This window comes from Littorina saxatilis, linkage group LG9 (assembly GCF_037325665.1).
Source record: "Littorina saxatilis isolate snail1 linkage group LG9, US_GU_Lsax_2.0, whole genome shotgun sequence".
NCBI classification, from domain to species: Eukaryota; Metazoa; Mollusca; class Gastropoda; order Littorinimorpha; family Littorinidae; genus Littorina; species Littorina saxatilis.
This window is the reverse complement of record NC_090253.1, coordinates 16,217,952-16,227,157: the sequence shown is the minus strand read 5'-3', so window position 1 is coordinate 16,227,157 and position 9,206 is coordinate 16,217,952. Positions and strand designations below refer to the sequence as shown.

Here is a 9,206-nt window from a genome sequence, read left to right as displayed (position 1 = left end):
ACTTTGCAAAAATTATTAAATACAAAATCAGAAAAGCGACGAATGGAATCATGTTACTTCATGGATGACAGTCTAATTTCAAAACTACTCCCCATATTTGAACTAAAATTGGCTTTCAAGTGTGTAAGATGTTTATCTTTGATTTGTTCGAACAACGTTTACATATTGTTTTTCTAAATGTTGACTTTGTTGGTACAAAATGTCTCAAAATATCGAAAATGGGTATCTCTTTCACTGTCCTTCCTGGAGCTAATCCTTTCCAACAAAACATCTATTAGTATGTCTTATACATTTCCGCAAAATCCCAAATCATTCTAATGAATAGTTTTGAAATTATCTTGTCATCCATAATAATTATTTGTTTTCATTTAATGATTTTTACTTAATCAATCTAAGAGCAAATTTAGGTTTTGATCATATACTATTATTCTACATACATTGAAGCAAATGCACACCACAGTCATTTGAACACAAACAGTTCTGTTTTATGAATGTTGTGGTCAAATGACTTGGAAGAGAAAAAAAGGTGTATTTGAAGGTAGCTCCTGCCCTTAAACGACCGTTGGGTAGAAGATCAGTAACTCTATCGTATTGATTCATCATAATGATAGTCATAGTCATCAAAATTGTACTCTTTGTCGATCATTGTCATGATCCCTATCTTTATTAATATCATTATAGTAGTCGTTGTCATCATTCTCATCTTCATAATCATCAATATAATGCTCTTTATCTAACATTGTCATGGTCACCATCTTTATTCATTTCATTATAGTCGTCGTCGTTGTTGGTTTAAACAATGTTTTATTAAATCAAACATGGTACAACAATACAACGATAAACAATAGGGACACGAACTCAAGCGAACGCTTATATTACGCGCCCTACGTAGTTACAAATTAACAAAAATATGATGTCGGACAAACATTACTTATAAACTATGGAACTATCTAGGTAAACAGCATAGTTGAAGCAAACCAAAAAGAACAGGAAAAAGCTAGCAGGAGGAAGAGGGGGAGGTCGTCGTTGTTGTCATCATCGACACCACAATTACATGTTGCAGATAATCAACTTAAAACCCAAATAACGCCTGTGTAATGGAAGACCAACGGAAATAACTCTGTTAGGTTTGTATCGGTTGTGAAATAACTCTGTTGGGTTTGTATCGGTTGTGAAAGAGTGAATACTCTTGCTTTTTAGTGAGGCAAGCCTTCCATACGTGCTCCTTGAGTTCAGGTTTTACACACAATTAGCCCTCGCTAGTGTAGTGACTGGCCTATAATGCCACGTGGGAAAGTTTGACTCCGTTTCACTCTTTCACAACCAATACAGAGTTAATTCCGGCGTTTCCCCCGAAATCGGCGTACGCTGCCTAGCTGGATGGCGGGGTAAAAACGTTCAAACACGTAAATATCCACTCGTCCAAAAAAAAACATGAGTGAACGTGGGAGTCTCAGCCCATGAAAGAAGAAGAAGAAGAAGAAGAAGAAGAAGAATAAATTCCGGCGTTTGTCCATTGTACAGGCGTTATCTTTGACCTGAAGCTGATTATCTGCAAGGTTTGAGTTATTTCCGAACATCGCCTGTTTTTGTTGCAGATCTCCGGACTGTCCACGTGGGTGAGTGGTCATCTTGAGGGGCTGGGCAGTCTGTCGTCCTGGGTCATCGCAATGCTGTTGTCGCTGTTCATCGCCCTCGCCACAGAGGTCACCAGCAACGCCGCCACCACAACGCTCTTTGTGCCTATTGTGGGGGAGTTGGTTAGTATGATGGGGGGGATGGGGGTGGATGGGAAAGGGGGGGGGGAGCGGAGAGAGAGATGGTATCTGGGAATGGTGGTTGTTGTTGTGGTCGTGGTGGTGGTGGTGTGTGTGTGTATGTGTGTGTGTGTGTGTGTGTGTGTGTGTGTGTGTGTGTGTGTGTGTGTGTGTGTGTGTGTGTGTTTTTGAGGAGCGCGAATCGATGCTCTCTTTGTGTGTGCATGTGTGAAGGAGAGGGAGTTGTTATGAGCATGACAATATATAGCATATGAGAACAGGGTGATGGTAACGACTAATTGTAACTAAGCTACAATCAATTTCAAAGAGGTTAAGGTTTGTATGACAAACGAACTTTAGCCATAAAAAATCGAGGGTTTCAGTGCTAAATGCGACCAAACTTTGCAAGTATATTTACTCCCATGTTGCCCCAACAATCTTTAGTTGAGTTGTAGTGTCGACGTTGACACACTTGGTGATATGTGGGATGATAATTAATTAATGACAGTACGACTGCCATTTCTTTGTCCAGTCATGTTGGAAATGTAAGTCTGCTACAAAAATAATCTTCTTCTTCTTCGTGTGCGTTCATTGGCTGAAATTCCCGTGTGCTCTCGTGTTTTTGCACGATTGGGTTTTTACGTGTATGACCGTTTTTACACCGCCATTTGGTCAAATACAATCCGATTTCGGAGGTGGGGGTTCATAAGATAACGGAAAAATGACCAAAAACAGACAAACAAATGAAGATTACAAATTCCTACAGCTAAAAAAATAACAAATGTACATTTGTTCATTTTGCAGGCTGTGCAGTTAGGAGTGAACCCTCTGTACTTCATGATCCCCTGCACTATCGCGGCTTCTCTTGCCTTCCTGTTGCCCGTGGCGACGCCCCCTAACGCCATCGTCTTTGCCTCGGGCTACCTCAGAGTTCGTGACATGGTGAGTGGAATGTTTGTAATTATTTTGTTTTTTTAGTGTGATCTCGAGTGTGTTTGTGTGTGTGTGTGTGTGTGTGTGTGTGTGTGTGTGTGTGTGTGTGTGTGTGTGTGTGTGTGTGTGTGTGTGTGTGTGTGTGTGTGTTTCTTTTTCTTTATTTGGTGTTTAACGTCGTTTTCAACCGTTCAAGGTTATATCGTGACGGGGAAAGGGGGGGAATGAGATAGAGCCACTTGTTAATTGTTTCTTGTTCACAAAAGCACTTATCAAAAAATTGCTCCAGGGGTTTGCAACGTGGTACAATATATTACCTTACTGGGAGAATGCAAGTTTCCAGTACAAAGGACTTAACATTTCTTACATACTGCTTGACTAAAATCTTTACAAACATTGACTATATTCTATACAAGAAACACTTAACAAGGGTAAAAGGAGAAACATAATCCCTTAGTCGCCTCTTACGACATGCTGGGGAGCATCGGGTAAATTCTTCCCCCTATCCCGCGGGGGGTTGTGTGTGTGTGTGTGTGTGTGTGTGTGTGTGTGTGTGTGTGTGTGTGTGTGTGTATGTGTGTGTAGGGAGGGAACGGAGGGATATATGTAGGTCTGTGTGTGTGGGGTCATGATGTGCTTGTGTGTATGCATTTCAATTTTAACCGTTATGGCTGCCCCCCCCGCAATGAGGCAATGTGGGGCTAAGAGACAAATTTACATGTCTATTAAAACATGAAAATAGCCATTGAAATGTTCGTATGTTATCATATTATATCGATATTAAAGCAAAAGACCGGAAATAACTCTGTCGGGTTTATATGGGTTGTGAAAGAGTGAATACTCTTGCTTTTAGTGAGGCAAACTTTCCCCACGTGCTCCTTGTCCGTGTGCCTCAGGCACACCCCTCGCTAGCGGCATGCCTTTACTGTCACTTCAGAAAGTGTGCCTCAATAAAAGCAAAAGTATATTTCACTCTTTTACAACCGATAGAATCCCGACAGATTTATCAGTTTCCAAAACGTCTTAGTCTATTTCCCAGTATACGCACTGGAGGGGAGATGGCTCAGTCGATAGCGGCGCTGCCTTGAAACCAGTTGTTGCTATGGTAGCGCCCTAGTGTATGGCAGCTCGCTTTCCCCAATAAGAGAGCAACCCACATGTCCATGTTGATAACCTCACAGGACGATATGATACCAATACCAACACATTATTTTCTCTGCATGATGTATGTCTTTTTGTTCCAGGTGCTTGTAGGCTTGCCGATGAACATCTTCGCCCTGATCGCTCTGAACGTTGCCTGCAACACGTATGCGGCCTCGACCTTTGACCTCTTTGTCCTTCCCGAGGCCTTCTGGGCGAACGCTTCCGTTTCCGTTTTCAATATCACCGACATCGTCTTTCCCGGTTTGGCGGGAGTGACGGCGATGAACAATACCGGTGTGCCCTGAGGAACGGATTGTTATTGAACTCTGGGATTTTCACTTGTGTCATTTGCTGAAATTGCTGTCTTGCATTATCCCCAAGGTTCCAGGGGCAAGAAAAAAACAATATGCAATGAATCGATTGAACGTTCGGGTTTTTTTCTTCTTCTTTGAGCCATGTGACGTCAGAGGCCGACTAAAACAAATGTTTAGGCGCCTTGCCCAGACTACAAAAGAGTGCATGTGTGTTTGGGTTCAGTAGTACAAAATAAAAGGAATTCCAACTAAAATGGATTGATACATACATTTAATTTGTATTTTTGAACACAATATGAAATTTAACACACGGATTGATACATCCATTTTATTTGTATTTTTGAACACAATATGAAATTTAACACATGGATTGATACATCCATTTTATTTGTATTTTTGAACACAATATGAAATTTAACACATGGATACATCCATTTTATTTGTATTTTTGAACACAATGTGAAATTTAACACATGGATTGATACATCCATTTTATTTGTATATTTGAACACAATATGAAATTTAACACATATCACGACAGTCAGTGTACTCCGAGACCGCGCTAGCAGTCAAGGTGAACGCACACTGTCGAGATCTGTTTCAAATGTCATATTTTGGTCCAAAATTCAAATAACTTATAATCATTGCTGATGTTGCTGTGTGCATTACGTGTTCGTATTGTGCATAACTTATCGCTTTGGGAACACCCCCCCCCCCCCCCCCCCCCCCGCGGGTTAGAGGGAAGAATTTACCCGATGCTCCCCAGCATGTCGTAAGAGGCGACTAAGGGATTCTGTTTCTCCTTTTACCCTTGTTAAGTGTTTCTTGTATAGAATATAGTCAATGTTTGTAAAGATTTTAGTCAAGCAGTATGTAAGAAATGTTAAGTCCTTTGTACTGGAAACTTGCATTCTCCCAGTAAGGTCATATATTGTACTACGTTGCAAGCCCCTGGAGCAATTTTTTGATTAGTGCTTTTGTGAACAAGAAACAATTAACAAGTGGCTCTATCCCATCCCCCCCCCCCCCTTCCCCGTCGCGATATAACCTTGGACGGTTGAAAACGACGTTAAACACCAAATAAAGAAAGAAAGAAAGCTTTGGGAAAAAGAAGAAAGACTAACACTGAGGGGGAAAAACTCTCCAACATTTTGTGTTTACTTTGTCTAATAATCAGGTCTTAGTCCTGATCTGCCTCTGTGTTTTTTCAAGGCTAGTTGACAATGGAATGTTTAAAGCCGAACATCCGTCTCCAGAGCCCGAAGCTTTGCAAAAGAAGAAGGCCACAGAGATGAATTTAGACACCGGCTGTATTACAGGCACGAAAAAAACAGAGCTACATCTGTCGCGCCTGTGATGTTGGCCCCAAAGTGTGCATTGTGAGAATGACGTTTTGTGTTCAACATGCCTTCCCTTGTAAAACGGCAGAAATATCATTGTTCTTCTCCAATGAAGGAGCCTGGACAGATGTGTGGAGACAGACGTGCGCATAGCATAGTGGTTAGGGGCAAATTACACTTGAGCAGTTTCAGCAGCACAGACGACGCACTGCCTATTATTTATGCCGCGATAGGGATTATGACGAGTACTTGGCCTGTTTTCCTTTCATTCAACGTATAGCGGGCTGGGATAATCTGCAGTGCGTCGTCGGCCCTGCTGAAGTTACATATGTGAGCGGAGCCCCTAAGGGGCAAATTATACATGTACCTCAGTGCGCAGAGTCAGCGGCGCTGCATGCTGCGATAGGGATTTTGACGAGTACTTGGCCTGTTTTATTTTCACGCAACGTGTAGCGGGCTGGGAAAAACTGAAAAGAATTACCTCAATAATCTGCCGCTGACTCTGCACAGGTGTTATTCGCCCCTTAGGACGTCGGCCTTCCGCGTGGAAGGTTCAGTGTTCGAACCCCGGCCGCGCCTGGTGGGCCAGGTTAAGGTGGAAACTTGTCCCATCTCCCAGGTCAACTTATTTGCAGACCTGCTAGTGCCTTATCCCCCTTCGTGTGTACACGCAAGCACAAGCCGAAGTGCGCACGAAAAAGATCATATAATCCATGTCAGAGTTCGGCGGGTTATAGACACACGAAAACACCAAGCATGCATCCTCCGGGATCGAAGTATGACTGCCTCAGTGGCGGGGGGAAACGGCCATATAGGTAAATCTCGATTCGTGCCTACAACTGTACATGGGATTTGTAGCCCATGAACGCAGAAGTAGAACAAGTTCATAATATGACAAGAAATGTAAGCCTTCCTCGACGCTGTAGGAATTCTATGATTTAACCATGTGTTTTTATTTACTGTGCTGATGTTTGATTTGCCAAAAATTAACTTTGTTATGTTACGTTTTAACGCAGCCTTCAGGCCTTTCCATGACTCAAAGTTGTCAGTGTTTGTATCCATGGATCATGTTGCCATGGATGATCTCATTCGAGTAGCAGAAAACTTGAGTGGCATTTTTTCTGCTAGATCCCTACTGAATATTAACAATGAAAATCCTTGATTTGTTTGCCATTTTGTGAGTGAGAAAACAAAGTTCTTGCGCTTACGATTTTGAGTTGCATCATCTGCAAACTAAAGCAGTGTTAAATATCATGTTGTATATTGACGTTACCATCAGCATTATAACGCAATTTTATAATGGTGTTATGCTTTCCTCGGATTGACAGGATTGTGTGACATTTTGTTTCCTGTCGCGATGTTTGATAGCCAATTTTGTGTGACTGTGACGAAAACCAATATTGTGGTGGGTTTTTTCTCCGGTTTTAAGTGATTCATTGGTGATACGCAAGATCTAAACACCTGCGCACTCACAAAACTCACATGCTTAGACACGCACAAAGACACACACACGGACGGACACACGAGCGCACGGGGGCATGCATACATCAACTTACAAAAACACAGTCACATGCACACATGCGCACGGGAACCCGCACATACGCACGTACGCACGTGTGTGTGTGTGTGTATAGAGACTGTGTTACACACACACACACACACACACACACACACACACACACACACACACACACACACACACACACTACACTGCAGGTTAAATTCCCTAAACAAAATCTGTTTTTCATGAAGGTTGCTATGTAAGCATGCTTGCTGTGTTTGTGTTTGTGTTTACATTATGTGTGACTGTGTGTATGTTTGTGTGCTCGCGCACGCGTGTTAAGAAAATATCCGTGTGTATGTTACTGTTTGAGTGTGTGCGCGCGCGCGTATGTGTGTGTCTGAGTCTGTGTGTGTGCATGTTTTACTTGTCTGTCTGTCTGTCTGTCTGTCTGTCTGTTCAGAGCTATAGAGACTTTGTTACAAAAAGGAAGTATTTCAAAATGATGTGTCAGTAACTGCATGTGTATATGCAGCTGTATATACCAGTTCTCTCTGTCTTCAAAACACTTCCTTCTGCATTTGATACGCGAAAGAAAAATCGATGTACAGTATTTAACAATGTTGGAAGAGTGAAGCAAAACGTGATTACATGATTTTGAAATAATGTTTTCAAAGTAACACGACAGCGTTTGTCAACTTTTACGCAGCCTCAACACTTGCTTTTGTTTAGTTCTTTTTAAAGTTATCTACATTTAAGAAAACCATCTCACAATATTCACTTTCCTCTATTTACATAGCGCAGATTAGAAAAAAAGATAATGACCATAATTCAATTGTGAAAAGTAAATCGAATAATGTCAGATTAGTCTGAATGAAATAATGTTTCGGAAGAAAATCGTCACAGATTCCTCGCATTTCTGGCGACGATATGATTACAATTTATACTTCGAATTCAGGCGAGAATGTATTCTGAAACAACTGACGGAAAAAATAGATACGAAGTTTGGGGGTCTGTGTTCAACTACGTTTTTCGTTTCGAGTTGAGCAATTTGCGTTTTGAATGATTATAATTATATTCCTTTACCAGACACCTTGATCTTGATGCATTATTGAAGATGTAATGTTTATGTCTAACACTCTTGAAAAAATGCTTTGTCATCAATATTAATTGGATGAGTTCGACAGTATGAATAACTGCAATGTAATTAATAATAAACAACACAGTTTATTGGGTTTTGTCTATGGTAACTGTGTGTGTGTGTGTATGTGTGTGTACGTGTGTGTGCGTGTGCGCGTGTGTTGTTTGCGCGTGTGTGTGAGTGTGTGTGTTGTTTGCGCGTGCGTGCGTGTGTGTGTTGTTTGTGTGTGTGCGTGTGTGTGTACGTGTGTGTGTGTGTGTTGTTTGTGCGTGTGTGTGTGTGTGTGTGTGTGTGTGCATGCGTGTGTTGTTTGCGCGTGCGTGCGTGTGCGTGTGTTGTTTGTGCGTGTGTGTGTGTACGTGTGTGTGTGTACGTGTGTGTGTGGACAGACACATTCTTGTATGTTTGTCTTCATCTTGACTGAGGCTTCAACGTGTGATAGTTCAGGTGACGCAAACTTTTGATCACGACCCGTAATTAGAACAAGTGATCAGTAAGTGTCACTGGGTCATCGTGACCCGACTTTTGACTGGAAGTGATGGTATAGTTGAAAGCCTTCCGCGAGGTGCTGAATTAACTTTGTTATGCTGCGTTAACTAACTGCCGCAATACAACTGGAAACAAAGCAGGTACAAACACAGAAACAACGAAGCAAACTATTGTTAAAATGAATCCAAAAACAAAGAGACCTGAGCTTTTAACCTATAAAGGATCTCGATGATCGATGATCCTTGTCTTTCTTTCTTTTTCTCCCGTTTCTCTTTTTATACTTTGTTTGATTTTGAGACTACGTCTATACGTGTGTTCCTTTTTACGATTATTTTAGCGTGTCAAAGCGGTGTCAAAGTGACACGTTTACAAGCGATCACGACTCACTTCACCTTCACCGCGATGGACACGATTTATGAAAAAGTAAAAGAGATAACGATGAAAAAATATGCTCTAATCTCTCTGCCAGTGAAATATGTAAAACAAAAAGAAAGACAAGTCGCGTAAGGCGAAAATACAATATTTAGTCAAGTAGCTGTCGAACTCACAGAATGAAACTGAACGCAATGCCATTTTTCAGCAAGACCG

At 41.5% G+C, this 9,206-nt stretch overlaps 1 protein-coding gene across 3 annotated transcripts in view; it reads left to right on the top strand.

Annotated features, from left to right (window-relative positions):
• LOC138975417 (Na(+)/citrate cotransporter-like) overlaps positions 1-5,163 on the top strand; it is a 48,982-nt gene extending 43,819 nt beyond the window's left edge. For all 3 annotated transcript variants that reach the window (XM_070348095.1, XM_070348096.1, XM_070348094.1), the window contains 3 exons: positions 1,599-1,760; positions 2,562-2,699; positions 3,935-5,163. In XM_070348095.1, the coding sequence (XP_070204196.1) occupies positions 1,599-1,760; positions 2,562-2,699; positions 3,935-4,138 (504 nt within the window). In that variant the 3' untranslated portion in view covers positions 4,139-5,163. The remainder of the gene's footprint in view (positions 1-1,598; positions 1,761-2,561; positions 2,700-3,934) is intronic.
• The last annotated feature ends 4,043 nt before the right edge of the window (positions 5,164-9,206 follow it).